The following is a 16,461-nucleotide window of genomic DNA, read 5'->3' on the forward strand; positions in this document are numbered from 1 at the left end:
TCTATTTGCATTTCAAGTCATGAAAATGATTCGTTAAGCATGTTTGTGGGTTTTACAGTAAAAAATATAACTTTTTAAATGGTCTAGGTTCTAGTACTCACTGTTTGACTAACATAAACTATTATACTAATAATGTGAATGTGAATCAATGTGGTTGTTAGTTTCAAGAGCAGCTGGGTGTTCTTGAATCATAACAAATGACAGCCAGTTTACCCTGTTGTCTCTGGTTCAGTACCGCTTCAGTTCTTTTTGGGAGGGATCACAGTGCAAAACTAATGGTTTTTCAAAATCAGGATAGCCCAAGAGTGGTGGACTTAGCAGATTGTCAGTAAGATGGTAGAGCACTGCCTGATGTTGGTCTGTCAATGTGATTGGCTGGCTTGAGGGAATTTGGTCTGATTTCTTCTGTCTCTTCTTGTGCATGCTTCCATTCGACCCTTTGTCTTTTGGGCAGACAACAGACTGTAAAGTGGCCTGGGAGTGGGTGAGAAGTTTGGTATATATGGACGGTAGTAGAACAAGCAAAACCAGCATTTTTCTCAAATCTCCTACCATCTCAGACTTGCAGGTTTTCAGTGCCTAAACGGGTGCTAACTCAGTGTGATCCATGCAGTAGCCTTTAGACACAATTCTTCCCAGAAATGTCACCTTGTCTTTGTCTTTGAATTGTCTTTTAATTTCCTTTACTGATGTCACTTGGTTTTAATATGTATGTTTTTGTCATTTAATATGTCATTTTTGACCAGGACATGTCCTTCAACGCACATATTAAACAAATGTGTAAGAGTGCTTTCTTCCATTTGCGCAACATCTCTAAAGTTAGCAATATCCTGTCTCAGAGTGATGCTGAAAAACTAGTTCATGCATTTATTACTTCCAGGCTGGACTACTGTAATTCATTATTATCAGGATGTCCAAAAAACTCGCTGAAAAGCCTTCAGCTAATCCAAAATGCTGCAGCAAGAGTACTGACAGGGACTAGAAAGAGAGAGCATATTTCTCCTGTTTTGGCTTCCTGTTAAATCCAGAATTGAATTCAAAATCCTGCTCCTCACATACAAGGTCTTAAATAATCAGGCCCCATCTTATCTTAATGACCTTGTAGTACCATATCACCCTATTAGAGCACTCGCTCTCGCTCTGCAGGCCTACTTGTTGTTCCTAGAGTATTTAAAAGCAGAATGGGAGGGAGAGCCTTCAGTGAATATAAGGTTTACAGCATATCTTGTCACTGGTAATTGTTTGCAATGTTTATATATTTATATTATTTACTGTAGGTATTGGTGAAAAAAGCTTTATGTTGTGAAAAACTGAAATCTGGAAATTAGAATTGTTGTGCCTTATTTTGTTGATGTTTTTACATATATTCCTTTTGAAAATGGTAAAATTTGTATATTTATTAATTTTTGTTTGTCTGATAAAATTTATTTAAAAAATAAATCGGATATTTCAAACAGTTACTCACTACTTGAGTAGTCTTTTCGCCAAGTACTTTTTTACTCTTACTTGAATAACTTTTTTGACATCTACTTTTCACTTTTACTTGAGTAATAATATTTTAAAGTAATGCTACTCTTATTTGAGTACAATTTTTGGATATGGATGTAACACAGAGACATGGAACACAGAGACACGAAACCAGGCAGAATTGTTTCATTGTTGTCCGAAGACAATACTGCTACTAACACATCCATATCTGCCACACAGAGCTCCACATGTACTGCTCATTTAGAACAAATGACTGTCAGCAAACGAGGACACAATCACACAGCCCACTGTCTTTGTTAGATGCGCGCCTGTTTCAGCAAAGTTCACAAACTCCCTCCAACACAATGTCCGGCCCACTGTGCGGCTCCACCAATGAGATCCGAGGGCCCGCGCAGTGGTATTAGCATACAGCCTGTATAAAAAGCGCCGCTCTCGGTCAAACAGCTCATTCGTTACTGCAGAGTATCGAGGAACGAAAATGCCTGAACCCGCCAAGTCAGCGCCCAAGAAGGGCTCCAAGAAAGCCGTGACCAAGACCGCCGGCAAGGGCGGCAAGAAGAAGAGAAAGACCAGGAAGGAGAGCTACGCCATCTACGTGTACAAGGTGCTGAAGCAGGTCCACCCCGACACCGGGATCTCCTCCAAAGCCATGAGCATCATGAACTCGTTTGTCAACGACATCTTCGAGCGCATCGCTGCCGAGGCATCTCGCCTGGCTCACTACAACAAACGCTCCACTATCACTTCCAGGGAGATCCAGACCGCAGTGCGACTCCTTCTCCCCGGTGAGCTGGCCAAGCACGCCGTGTCTGAGGGCACAAAGGCCGTCACCAAGTACACGAGCTCAAAGTAAGCTGACTGCAACTCAGACGTCAACACAACGGCTCTTTTCAGAGCCACACACTAAACTGACGAGCAGAATTCCTGCCGTTAAACATGCAGCTCACTATGTTACAACTACTATAATCGCGTATGTCCACTTTTGTGTCACTGGGTGGTATCAATCCGCTTTACTGACCCTAGTCTACAGAAATGTGTTCCGGTTTTTACTTTGTAGTCACTTTGTCTTTCTACAGACACAGCTAATGAGGTTTTTTTTTTTTTTTTTTTTTTTTTTTTTTTTAATTAAACACTTGGTATTAGTTCAAAGAATACTTTTTTTTTTTCTTCTGCAGTGTGTACAGAATGCAGCGGCAAGACTTTTAACTGGTACAAACACGAGGTCACACATTACTCCAGTTTTGGCTTCTCTTCATTGGTTGCCTGTGAATTTTAGGGTTCATTTTAAAATTTTAGTTTTAACTTTTAGAGCTCTGCACGGTGAAGCTCCCCAGTACATCTCTGACGTGCTGAAACCTCATGCTTCATCCCGAGCACTTAGGTCTTCAAGTCAGAGGCTACTGGTGGTCCCACGTACTAGGTTTAAAACACGTGGGGATCGGGCTTTTCAGGCACTGGCACGTAGGCTGTGGAACTCTCTGCCGTTGTCTTTACGCTGTCTAGACTCTACTGACTCCTTTAAAAAGCAGCTGAAGACATTTTATACAAACGGGCTTTTAATTAATTTTAACTTGTATGTCTGATCTTATTGTAAAGCACTTTGTGATTTTTATCTGTGAAATGTGCTATATAAATAAATTTTACTTTTACTTAGGATTTGTTCCACTATGCAAAGAGTGCAGAAAAACTGGTAGAGATGCAGTTACAGTGTACCTGGGCCCCACCAACTATCAGCTAAAGAGAAGAAATAAATTAAATTGCTGCACATTTTCTAGACCCGTCTGTGGTCCTGTCTGTTATATGCAGCACCATGCTCTTGTTTCACTGTTAAAAGTTAGCAACTACATTTTAAAATATTCTATTAAACAACACATAATACATTTATAGATGCATATTATTATTAATGTATGAAATATTGTTCTATTTTTATTTTTTTTTAAAGCCTACACTGGCTGTTGTAGTGGAAGTAAACTCTACTTTACAACCTTACCAGACTAAATCTAGGCCAGTGGAATTGACATTCAGTCATTTCAAGGACACATTTTATTCCAAGCTGAGCGCGTACTGCTATTTATTTTACCATGTATTTATTTCATTACTCGTTTCATAACCATTTTGATTCATGTACATTTGAACATAATGGAGTTCTGTAGTGTTAAGGCCCTCCCAGCTGGAGGAGAAGAGTCAGTGGCTGCCCTGTGTCCCCCTCCTCAGTAGTTTTCCACTAAAGCTGAGGTTGAAAGTTGCGATTTGGTGTGAGCCTCCCTTCCGTTAGACTTAATTTGTCATTAACAAAAGACAACATTTCCACATTTAGAGAATAGAAGAGTGGGCGGGGCCACTGAGCTTCGAGCGGTCCAGCGAACCGTCTGTTTTCCTTTACGTCCGCCGAGCACAGATAATAACACGGCTCCGTGGGGTTGAGATTCATTCGACTTTGTTCGTTCAGAGAAGAAACTTTAACCATGAGTGGACGAGGCAAGGGCGGCAAAGGACTCGGCAAAGGAGGCGCCAAGCGTCACCGTAAAGTTCTCCGTGATAACATCCAGGGCATCACCAAACCAGCCATCCGCCGTCTGGCTCGCCGCGGCGGAGTGAAGCGTATCTCCGGTCTGATCTACGAGGAGACCCGCGGTGTGCTCAAGGTGTTTCTGGAGAACGTCATCCGCGACGCCGTCACCTACACTGAGCACGCTAAGAGGAAGACTGTGACCGCCATGGATGTGGTGTACGCTCTGAAGAGGCAGGGCCGCACTCTGTACGGCTTCGGCGGGTAAACTCATTCTCTCCAATCCATCAAACGGCTCTTTTAAGAGCCACCCACTTTCACTTTCAGAGCTTTGTTCTGCCATCTTGTGATATTAATCCGCTGTATTGAACCCTAGTCAACAGAAATGTGTTCCTGCTTTTTACTTTGTCAAAAGACATACTTAGTACAAACAGAATTAATGCGACTTTTTAGTTATCTCCTGGTTTTAGTTCAAAGTATACTTTTTTTTTCTTATATGCAAAGTTGCGCTAATCATAAGATTAAAATGCTTTGGCACAAAACTAGTAGCAACATTCATGTTGCAGCTTTTCATTGCATGGTCGTGTCTGTATAGTTTTGGTCGTCTGTATTCGTCTTGTTGCAGTTTTCGGCTTCTGCTGTGAGGTTATCCTCCATGCACTTATACAATTAATCGCTAGACGGTTTTTTTTTTTTTTTAAATATTATATTAGGGACATTTCCCTATACATATCTTTGACCTGGGGGCAGAATTGATCGTGAAATGGAAAGAAAAAATGCGTATGAACTTACAAATTTACAACATGATGCATTTAAGGTAACCCTTTTCCATTTTTATTTAAGAGGATTTGTTCCACTATGCGAAGAGTGCAGAAAAACTGGTAGAGATGCAGTTACAGTCTACGTTACAGTCTACCTGGGCCCCACCAACTATCAGCTAAAGAGAAGAAATAAATAAAATTGCTGCACATTTTCTAGACTAAAATTTTGAGATTATTTCAAAAATAAAATATCTTTTTGTAACATTAAATGTTGCGAATCAAATGGAAGTCTTTCTAAAGTTTAATGATATTTATATTATGAAAAGCAGATTTTTGACATTTTAAGTTTTTCCCGTTTCCAGTTAAAATAAACACACACAAAACACAAGCAAACAGCCAGAACACAAAGCTGGAAAACTACGGAGCCCCGCAGGGGGCATGGGAGAAAAAAAAATTAAGACTGACTTTTGCGAGATCTCGCAAAACTTTTAGCCGCATTCTTCGGACGCCGGCTCGAAGCCGACCGGGAGGTCGAGGCACGATGTGCCGGGAAAGCGGTGTTCCTCCCGGCTGTAGTAGCTCTCGACCTCCCGTTAGCTTAAATTAATCTTAATCCGTCTTAATTTTTCTTTCTCCCATGTCCCCTGCAGGCGCTCCATAGAAAACCCACCCGATCGACCAAAATCAACTCAAAATACTAGTGATGGGACGTTCTGTATCGAGGCTTCGGAGCGTGTGTCGAGTAATGGAGGGGGCGTTTCCGCGATGCGCGTATCGAGGCTTGCTTCATTTATGGGAGGAGCTGAAAATGATGACGTCCGAAGCCTCGCTGCCCGGCTGTACCACGTGACTGGTTCATGAAGTGGTTCGAACTTTGCCGCGAGATATGACAGCGATATAAACCCCTCAGACTTCATTCAAAAATGTGGGTGTTTGATGGAGAGTTGCGGTTAGTGAGAGTTTGGAGACAGTTTGGAGGTTTATGAGAGTGAGGAGAGAAAGTCAGGAGAGAATGGAGCCAGCTAAGAAGAGGAGGATGTCCTCCCCTGTGTGGGAACATTTTGATCTTATTCCTCCCAACAAAGGTATGTAAATTTCTACAGAAGATGTATTTTCATGATACTGATGGTGCAATACAATTTATGTTAAGCTGTCTTTACTTTTGTACAAGGTGAAGTGTTTGCTCTGTGCCAGGGAGCTGGGATATAACAACAACACCTCATCCATGCTTAGGCACTACAGAGCTTTGCATGAGAATAAGGGGAACACCGATTGTGGAGCAAGACCAGGTGAGCCATCAAATGCAATGATAATATAGCATGCTGTAATGTTACTAAATGATATAACAATATTATACAACTGTTATAAGTTACGTGTGTGATATTTATATTTGTGCTTTGTCTTTATTGTCTTTCCTCAGGAGAACAATCTCAAATAGATGAAGACCTGGTTAGCATGGTGATTGAGGACTCCCAGCCATTTAGCATTGTGGAGGACAAAGGATTCAAAAGATTCGTTAAATCATTAAATCTTAGCTATGTTCTCCCCACTAAAAGGTCATAAAAGCAGTGAAAATTTAGTTTTTACACAATAAAATATGGGCAGGACTGAGGCTCAGTGTGTAGCTGTCCATACCTCAACGTTACAAAAGCACAACTACTGTCCACACCCCAACCACACCTCACCTCACAGTAAATGATCATTTCCATTTTAAGCATTTCCAAATGATCATTTCCCATACTGCCAGTATAAATATACACAGTATACTGCATCACTACAATATACATGTTTTACACACTCCTTTTGTTGTTGACATTTACAGGCTGTGTGCAAAAGGCCACACTCTTCAAATTCATGCCAACTAATATTTTTACGTCCAGTAGGTGTCCTGCTAGAGCAAATAAAGCTTCAAGAAGCTTCGCGCTGGGGTGAACCAATTGGATGAAAAGCTTCAGTGCTTCATGAAGCTTCATCTGCCCATCACTAGAAAATACTGCCACACAACAGAACCTCCTCTCCTCCTCCTCAAAAAACTCCACAAATGAATGAGTCACCTGCTTATAAACCATTGAATCAGACACCGAAGCCGTTAGACTCCAAATGAAGCTTCGGACGTCACTGATCACGTGATTCTGGTCAAACGAATCAAGCTTCGACACAGTGCTTCTGAAGCAGTGTGTTGATTTTTTTGACACATGCTTCAAGCGAGCCATCACTACTTCACTGTGTACTGCACTGCACATGGTTGAAATGACAAACCCACCTAACTTGATGTGCACTTTAACACACAACTAGACTAACCAGGATACAAAGGGCTAGTTTGTTGGACTATTAGAGGGCAAAAAATGGCTAATTAGATGTCAAAGTGTATACTAAGAAAGATATGAATTGGTATCATCATTTTTTTTGTATTTTTTCCTCACTTGTGGTGCCCCTGGATGGATGACACTGTTAGCATTTGCCTATACTGCCTATGCCACAGGCAGGCCCTGCTGTGTCCTTCACATCCAGCTTTCCTAGCAATTCCCAGAGGAATTTCCATCAAAGCTTTCTTCAATCTAACTCCTAACTTGATGGCTCCATAGCCACCTTTTTATCTGCCTTTATATAATGCAACTATTGTAGTAAGTGCTGTGCATAAGATGGAGGAGTTGTACAGGAGGTAGGTAGGAATGATTTCCTGTGGTGTTCAGAGGGGATTTTTGGTCATCTCAGACTCTCACTAAACACACTCCGGTGACTGGTCAGCACATGATGGTGTGGGTCAGGGGTATTGTTCAGGATTTGACTTATGCACAAAAAAAAATTGTGGTCACATATTTTTCAGTAGGTGGGATAATAACAGAATCCTCCAGAAAGAGGAGCAGAGATATACTGGGCATGAGCTTTATTAGTGCCAGAGCTGGGAAATGCACCCACATGGGCAGAGCAGGATAAAATAAATAACAAATAATAACAACAACCTTATTACGATAATAATAAATAGAATAGATACAAGGATAAAATAATTTTTGACTAATAGCGAAAGAGAGTGATTAACAGTGAGATGGCTGTGTGTTTTTAGCAGGTATTGAGTATTACACATTGAGATACTCAGTGATCAGTTTGTGGATGCAGACTAAGATCAGAGCCAAAGTGTGGAAGCGAGCTGCTGTAAGGTCACTAATGAAGCTTCTGTACAACAATGTGAGTGAAACTGTGCTTTGGTTAGAAGTGAGCAGCTGTCACACAGGTCTCGCTGCTCCGTGGGCCTGCAGCAGCATCGGTGTGTTTGCTGGGAGCTCGCAGCGTCACTTTGTCCCACAGCTGCGCTCACCAGATGCTGCTTTTAACTCGGAGTGCGTGAACAAACATGTGTATCAGCTAGAAAAGGCTTTTTACGGAGCTCTGCTGCGGCTCCACCGGTTTTAGCAGAGAAAAGAGTCCAAGAAGCCGCCGAGCAGCGCTGACCTCCGCACCGAGTCGCCGAGCTTTGGGAGCTCCACGAACCGAGAGCAGAGAGCACGAGAGCCCGACACGAGGCCTGCACGACGAGACACAAGCCCGCTGTGGACGGCTCCACTGTCGACCTGCAGTGCTGCTCTCACACTCACTTTAAGCTCTTTGATCCCGAGACACGAAACACAAAATGAAGCATTGCGAGGCACGCGAGAGCTGCGCGCGCTGCCTTCACTCTCCACGGTTCTCATGATGCGTTTAAGTGCAGCGTGGCGCTTCCGACTTGCCATCACTGTACCGTGAATCTTGATCAGACGCGAAAGAGGAAAATGTCCGAGGAAGCTCCCGCACCTGCTGCCGTCCCGGCCAAGGCGGCCAAGAAGAAGAAGACGACGGCTTCCAAGCCCAAGAAGGTCGGCCCCAGCGTGGGCGAGCTGATTGTGAAAACCGTGGCCGCGTCCAAGGAGCGCAGCGGTGTGTCCGCAGCCGCGCTCAAGAAGGCTCTGGCTGCCGGAGGCTACGATGTGGACAAGAACAAGGCCCGCGTCAAGACTGCCATCAAGAGCCTGGTGGCGAAGGGCACTCTGGTGCAGACCAAGGGCACCGGGGCCTCCGGATCCTTCAAGATGAACAAGAAGGTTACTGAGAGCAAAGCCAAGAAGCCCGCAAAGAAAGCCGCTCCTAAAGCCAAGAAGCCCGCCGCGGCCAAAGCCAAGAAACCGGCAGCAGCTGCTAAGAAGTCGCCCAAGAAGGCAGCAGCTAAGAAGCCCGCAGCCGCTAAGAAGTCGCCAAAGAAGGCCAAGAAGCCCGCAGCGGCGGCCAAGAAAGCGCCCAAAAGCACCAAGAAAGCAGCAAAGAGCCCCAAGAAGGTGCTCAAGAAGGCTCCCGCAACAAAGAAATCCCCCGCCAAGAAGGCCGCCAAGCCCAAAGTCAAGAAGGCGGCCACAGCAGCCAAGAAGAAGTGAGCTGACACCGCTCTCACACTCAACAACGGCTCTTCTCAGAGCCACCACAGCAACACACAAGAGCTCCTTCCTCTCACTCACTCACCACTCTGTCATTCACAATAATGTCCTATTATTAAAGCGCTTTTTTTCCCCCTCCATTGTCCTCATTACAATTACAACTTGGATTACTATCATGGTGCACATTAGTGCTGTCTAAGCAAGTCTACAACTATAAGAATACAAATATTAACAACTCAATATTTACAATCACACCTTCGTAATACAAGCCATCACACCGCTTCTTTTACTGTGAAACATCATACAAGAAATAAACTGTTAAAGGTCAGCAACTACATTTTAAAATATTCTATTAAACAACACATAATACATTCATAGATGCATGTTATTATTCACGTATGAAATATTGAGTTTTTTAAAAGCCTACACTGGCTGTTGTACTGGAAGTACACTGTATATTTTAATGATACCCAGCTAATATAATCCACTTGAAAAGCTCTAATCTACAACCTCACCTGACTAAATCTAGTCCAGTTGAATTGATATTGTGTGATTTCAAGGACACATTTTACTCCAAGCTGAGCCCGTACTGCTATTTATTTTACCATGGAGCTCTGTAGCGTGAAGGATGAGGGGAATTAAATTATTTCAAAATATAGTCTTGAGGTTTACTTCTTGACCTCACCGATTCTTTGAAGCTGAAAAAGAGTCCGGGGCTGCCCTGTGTCCCCCTCCACAGTAGTTTTCCACTAATTCTATTGTTCAGTCTGGGGGGGCTGTCCTCTAACCAGACTAGTAACTGTGGCTTCTTGTTCTTGGCTGAGGCAGCTTTCACTCACTTTATAACAGGCAGACCCCCACTGTCACTTTTGCATACTATACAGTTACACACCAAAGTTTATCGCTGAAAAAAGCTGATTTGGCACGTCAGAGGTCAGGGTTCAGCAACTTAGTGTCATTCTTGAGAGCTTTAAGGTCGCATGAAAAGCTTTGAGAACAAAAATCCACTATTGTCCTTAAAACAGGTTGACAAAGTCATTCTAACAAAACCCACACTTAGGAATCATTTCCTGTTCTTCTGATCACCAGCTGCCCCCTATTATCCAAGTAAACCCAAACACATTCTATTCTTTGAATTGTTTTATTCTACTCACAATAGACACAAAACCCTAAGCGTAGATGTGACTTTGCAAAATGTCCCAAATTCAGCAGCAGCGCTGAACACGTCGCAAACAGCTGCACATTTTCCTCCACCTGTAGCAAAGAAGTCCACCTGTCCCTCTCCACCTCACGTTGTTATATTTCCCCATTGTGTTTAACAAGGTTTGAACTGCGTGTTGTCTGTTTCCATGAGCTTAGAAACTGTTTTAATTATAAAGAGCGTGAACCATGATGAGTGTCCAGTCAGTTAAGCTAATAATTAGTGACATCCAATGTATTCTTAATCAGTAAGATGAGCAATGAGGTTGAACACGACCCCACACCACAACGCAGGAGACAGAGCTTTTTGCTTCAGTTTTATATCAAGACCTAAAGTTTGTTTAGTCTATTCTTTTGTGAATGAAACTCACAGAGCTTTGGAGTTAATGAAAGTAGTTCTTATTTGAAGGTGGATTTCAGTCCCTGATTCTGTCTGATGACATGTATAAATATAAATTATAAAATAAATCAAGATGCATAATCTACATTTCCCAATACACAAAATGTTACAAACACCATAACAGCAAGAAGGATGTTTGCTCAGAGAGAAGTGTTTGGCTCTTAAAAGAGCCTTTGTTGTTGGTGAAGCCGAGCGTTTTGCGTTTACTTGGCCTTGGCGGGCTTCTCGGTCTTCTTGGGCAGCAGCACAGCCTGGATGTTGGGCAGCACACCACCCTGAGCGATGGTGACTCCCCCCAGGAGCTTGTTGAGCTCCTCGTCGTTGCGCACAGCCAGCTGCAGGTGACGTGGGATGATACGAGTCTTCTTGTTGTCGCGGGCTGCGTTGCCAGCCAGCTCCAGGATCTCAGCGGTCAGGTACTCGAGCACAGCCGCCAGGTAAACGGGGGCGCCGGCTCCTACACGCTCGGCATAGTTGCCTTTGCGCAGCAGTCTGTGGACACGACCCACGGGGAACTGAAGCCCGGCACGGGATGAGCGGGTCTTGGCCTTAGCTCGGGCTTTGCCTCCGGTCTTGCCGCGTCCACTCATTTTGACAGATTCTTTTCTTCGTAGTATCGAGACTAAGAGAAAATGTGGCCCGATCAGCTCAAAGCCTCGCTTATATTTCCGCAGAGCGCGCGCAGCTTCGTCACGCACCAATCGCAGAGAGACTTGCGGCAGCGCGCAACATCAATGCACTTTTCTCCAATGAGCAGCACACACCGAGGCGGGCGGTGCTCCACGTGGAGCCCGTCACCAATCACGAGCCGGAGCGGCACCGCGTCACAGCCAGTCACACAGTATAAGAGCAGCGAGTCTCCTCTGTTCGCTACATTTTCTGCTCGTATCACAGGGAAAGAAAAGTGAGGAAGAATGGCAAGAACAAAGCAGACTGCTCGCAAGTCTACTGGCGGCAAAGCCCCCAGGAAGCAGCTAGCCACCAAGGCTGCTCGTAAGAGCGCCCCGGCCACCGGAGGCGTCAAGAAGCCCCACCGTTATAGGCCTGGTACCGTGGCTCTGCGCGAGATCCGCCGTTATCAGAAATCCACCGAACTGCTGATCCGCAAGCTGCCCTTCCAGCGCCTGGTCCGTGAGATCGCTCAGGACTTCAAGACCGACCTGCGCTTCCAGAGCTCTGCTGTCATGGCTCTGCAGGAGGCCAGCGAGGCTTACCTGGTCGGACTCTTCGAGGACACCAACCTGTGCGCCATCCACGCCAAAAGGGTCACCATCATGCCCAAAGACATCCAGCTGGCTCGCCGCATCCGCGGAGAGAGAGCTTAAGCTGCACGCTCTCCTACCAACAACGGCTCTTTTCAGAGCCACCTCACTCACACCAAGAGCTCGGTCCAGTAGTAGTAGCAGCTCATACTCGCACTTATATCTTCATGCTCTTTCTATTCTAGAAACTACAGTTGGCAATTCATTAACTTCCATTACAAAACTTTTTTTTTTAAGCATTAATTGTTGTATGCTGTTGTAATGGCTCTCTCCTTTAATTGTTCACGTATTATTTTCTTTTTTTTTTTTCCAACTTTATTTAAAGTAAACAAGTTTACATATAAAATGCACATACACATACATATACAAAACCATGAGCACATACAAAAGGGAGAAACAAGGAGGAAAATCTAGCATCTGAGTCCACACAACGCTCACAAGACTTACAGTTTTAATTCGTTCCAGGGGAAAACTTTCCCAAGTTTCAGGTCCACTGTTCGTCTTCTCCGCAGGTCTGTAATGATATGTTTACTCACCACATCACTACTTATCATCTTTTGTTCTAACACTCACGTATTATTTTCCAAAGCTCATCACATTTCAGTGCTTTGTACTAGACAATATGATAGGCCAAGTGCTCTGAAGTACAAAGCATAGACTCCTATTCGATAGTTAGAAGTTAGCAGGGAGTTAACTCGCTAGCTTCTAAATACAATATAGCATGTCCTGACTCCGGGGTTTTGGAAACAAATTAAAACGTACAGCTCTGTTATCACTTCCAGCATAAATGAAGACAGAAAACTAAACAGCAGTGACGTTTGTAGGGTTACTGAAGTTGGGCTAGCTGGTATATAATGATGTGCTACGTGACCGCTAGCGACACAGCTATGTTAGCATAATATAAACAAGCTAACTTTTTTTCCACTCGATAAAAGTTAACGTGAGCGTTCTCGGTGGTCAGGAACAAATGTAATCGCATGGCAGGATGCTGTAAAAGGACCAAACTTCAGCCAGGAGAACAACTGAGATAATCCATCCACAATACGAGGTTAGTCATTCATATACTGCTGCATGGGCTGGGCTGCAGTTACATCCTAAGGTTTTAAAAACTGAGCTTAAATAAATGATTAGCGGTAATAAAAGCCGAGGGAGGTCAACATTTGAGATCAAATAGAAGAAAATACAAAACATTAAACATGTTAACAACACAAAAGCCATATTAGACGCAGACTACTTTAGACCCGGAAGTAGGATTCGTCGCGTCATCACTGAACAACCGGATAGTTGAAATGTGCTATAGAATACTATAGTATTATACTGGATGACTGAGAACCTTCACAGACATATAGAATACTATAGACATGACAGTAAGGCAAACATGTTAATATTAGTTTGCAGAGGCTGTTAAAATGTTATCTAACGTTAACATGTTGGTGACACAATTTCATCCTAATGGTACTCACATATTCATAGGGTTCATTTTTGAGACAAATATCAAGATCGGCAGAAACACTGAAGCAGCTACCCATTGTATTCTTGTTGTCATCTATGTCCAATTGTCAGGTGACAGAAGAACCAACACAGTGTCCTATAACTGAAGTAATGTTGTTAAGTCCTTAAAGTCATATTCTTTTATTGTCATGATTGTATTTCAAGCTTTTTTTTTTTTGTATGATACCTGATTTATATGGAATATGACTGAAGTAAACTAAAGTCTAAAATTCTTAGTCTGTCATTTGTTCAATAGTAATAGTAACATTAAGTAATTCAAACTATGAATTGTAATTTTAAATTGTTTAAAAGCATGTAGAATAGCAAATGTAGGAAAGTATATTTCTCCTTTTTTATTTATTTTTTTTATCAAGAAACAAAGACAAAAAGCAGGGCAGGGTTCGGTGGTTGAATCGTCCGTCCCCACCAATGCCAAAAACAAATCTACGCCCTTGTCAGGATCATCCCCCACCACCTGCAGCTGGCCGTCCACAACGACGAAGAGCTGAACAAGCTGCTGGGCTGAGTGACGATCGCTCAGGGTGGTGTGCTGCCCAACATCCAGGCCAAGAAGAATGAGAAAGCTAAATAAAATCCAGCAACTTTCCTCAACCGACTAACGGCTCTTGTAAGAGCCACTCACAACCTCTGAGAGTACACTTGATTAAAGTAATGAAACTAAATATTTAATCCATAGGTGTCAAACTCATGTTCACACTAGAACTGAAGTGGGCCTGTTAGTCTATCAGTATGTGCAACACATTTAATTGTTTTACTGCATGCAGTAAAATTGTAAAGTTATTACCCAGACTTTTCTTTTCATAAATTTCCTGTAGAAACAAATCTGTGTAGTAAACTAAAACTAAAAAAAAAAAGACAGCTGAGTAGATTAAAGAGGTTCAGATTTATAATTTTAAATCACTACAAACTCTCATTTAGGTCTAAGATTCATTTAGACCAACAGCGAACCACAGCTGTGAGCTACATGCAAACACACTTTGTGTGTGGTGTATTTTCTGTAATTCTGATCTGCTCCCTCAAAGGAGCTTTATTTATTTATTTATTTTTTACCTGGAAGCACGTCAACGTAGACAATCTGGCAAAACTTCTTGTTTGTGATGTGGGTCATTTCATCACAGAGCATTAACAGTTGCCTTTGATACTTTGTTTGCAGTTTAAACAGACATGTTGCATGTTGGTGAAAATAAAATTTCAGGCACACATCAGGAAGAGGCTTCGAAAGCTTCATAGGGCTTCATCCACTCATGTCCACCCTCTACTACAGCGGTCCCCAATCCCAGTTGACGTGGGCCGGCCATCACAGCTGATTTAAATGGATAAATTACCTTCTCAACATGTCTTGAAGTTCTCCAGACGCCTGGTAATGAACTAATCATGTGATTCAGGTGTGTTGATCCAGGGTGAGATCTAAAACCTGCAGGGACACTCGTGGACCTCGTGGACTGGGATTGGGGACCCCTGCTGTACTAGATCAAAGGTGGGTTGGTTATCTTAAAAAAAAAAAAGACCTACTACATAAGCACTAGTGATGTGTCAGTCGCGAACGAAATGGCTCTTAGAGCCGGATCTTTGACGTGAACGATGCGAGCCGGCTCCTTTTTGCAAGCCGTGGGTTGTTTTTTTTCTCTCTCTCTTTCTCTCTCTTTTCTTATGATTGTGGGTTGTGCTTTGCGCTGGGAAGGGGGGGGGGGGGGTAGTTACACTCTCAGTACACTCACAGGAACAGAGCAGGAGGAAGAGAGGGGGAAAGAGAGCCAGGGACAACAACGTCACATTAGAAAGGTGTAGTAATCATCCACAACTATTTCCGGTTGCAGATGATAATGATTCAGAAAGTTTATTCATGCAGGCCCACATGACAGAGAATATGCAGCTTCTTTTTGTTTTCATATTTTAATTTATATTTAATTGTGTTGTGGTTTGCAGTGTTTTGTGTTTCACTTTAAATTTGTTTAAAAGGAAAAAGCTGAAAATGTAAATAGTTAAAAGCTGAACTGTGAATAGTTGATTTTTGTAATATATGATTTATTTCATTTTATGTGGAGTGAATAAATAAAAGTATATTTACGGTGGACCCTAGAGACAAAGCACGTACAAACCCCGAAGCACATACGAACTCCAAAACATGTAGAAAACACAACAGAAGTGCTCCAGGATGCTCGGCGCGGTGTTGAGCTTTTGTTACCTAGTGGCTACACAAGCCAGGAAGTACTAACGACCAGATTTAGTGTGTGGTAGTAACAGGTAAATGAACATTTTTTTAAAAATTATTTGAATATATATGAGTGCTTGTGTATAAATACACAAACAATACACATATGCTTTCATTTCTGTAATTAAGTGATCTAGGTAGTTCTGTTTTGGAAGTTCAGTTAACGCTAGGAATATGCTTTGGAATTTGTACATGCTTTGTCTCCAGGGGCCACCGCATACATTTATATATAAACATGTATAAATAAAAACACTTTATTTTGCATTGGTATTTCCTTTTGTGAATAATTTTCTTTTATTGTTCATAAATTAAAGCAACAAAACAACCTGAAGAGCTGGCTCTTTTTAGTTAGCAGAGCCAGAAATCCCATCACTAATAAGTACTTCTGCTGTAAGCGGATTTGTGGCAGGACGGCATTTACAAATAAACTGGTTAATCAGTGAAATCTTTCAGTTCTTTCGTTTGGTCTACACTCCTGCTATAGTTGAGTTTAATGAAACAGTGGTATTGAATAGGTCTGTAACTTTAAGTTCAGTTTGTGGCTCTGTCAGTTAAGGAGAAAGGAAAGCACACATGACAAACGGGTTAATATTCCAGACTCAAGAAAAGCGAAAAGTTAATGTTTGGAATCTCAGTTGGTAATTGTTAAGTTATAACGTAGTACTTCAGAAGTTGCTGGGGATACTGGCAGATTGGTCTACTTTTTCATGACTT

General features: G+C 42.6%; 4 protein-coding genes and 1 pseudogene across 4 annotated transcripts; 4 read left to right on the top strand and 1 right to left on the bottom strand.

Annotated features, from left to right (window-relative positions):
- Positions 1-1,960: 1,960 nt before the first annotated feature.
- On the top strand, positions 1,961-3,145 carry LOC146579146 (histone H2B 1/2). The gene has a single exon (XM_085262293.1). It carries the CDS (start codon positions 1,967-1,969, stop codon positions 2,339-2,341), a length of 375 nt encoding a protein of 124 aa, XP_085118419.1. The 5' UTR covers positions 1,961-1,966; the 3' UTR covers positions 2,342-3,145.
- Positions 3,146-3,835: 690 nt separating this feature from the next.
- On the top strand, positions 3,836-6,478 carry LOC146579147 (histone H4-like). Its single transcript, XM_085262165.1, has 3 exons — positions 3,836-4,261; positions 5,409-6,047; positions 6,179-6,478. Exons 1-2 carry the CDS (start codon positions 3,954-3,956, stop codon positions 5,617-5,619), a joined length of 519 nt encoding a protein of 172 aa, XP_085118291.1. The 5' UTR covers positions 3,836-3,953; the 3' UTR covers positions 5,620-6,047; positions 6,179-6,478.
- Positions 6,479-8,387: 1,909 nt separating this feature from the next.
- LOC146579148 (histone H1 pseudogene) lies at positions 8,388-9,295 on the top strand (annotated as a pseudogene).
- A 1,590-nt stretch (positions 9,296-10,885) lies between these two features.
- Positions 10,886-11,351, bottom strand: LOC146579149 (histone H2A-like). Its single transcript, XM_085262282.1, has one exon. It carries the CDS (start codon positions 11,349-11,351, stop codon positions 10,965-10,967), a length of 387 nt encoding a protein of 128 aa, XP_085118408.1. The 3' UTR covers positions 10,886-10,964.
- A 307-nt stretch (positions 11,352-11,658) lies between these two features.
- Positions 11,659-12,101, top strand: LOC146579150 (histone H3). Its single transcript, XM_085262275.1, has one exon. The coding sequence runs from the start codon at positions 11,676-11,678 to the stop codon at positions 12,084-12,086; it is 411 nt and encodes a 136-aa protein (XP_085118401.1). The 5' UTR covers positions 11,659-11,675; the 3' UTR covers positions 12,087-12,101.
- The last annotated feature ends 4,360 nt before the right edge of the window (positions 12,102-16,461 follow it).

The sequence above is a fragment of the Mchenga conophoros genome, linkage group LG3, assembly GCF_057382185.1.
Source record: "Mchenga conophoros isolate Kocher_MC1m ecotype Shallow Benthic linkage group LG3, M_conophoros_male_GT1.1, whole genome shotgun sequence".
NCBI lineage: Eukaryota > Metazoa > Chordata > Actinopteri > Cichliformes > Cichlidae > Mchenga > Mchenga conophoros.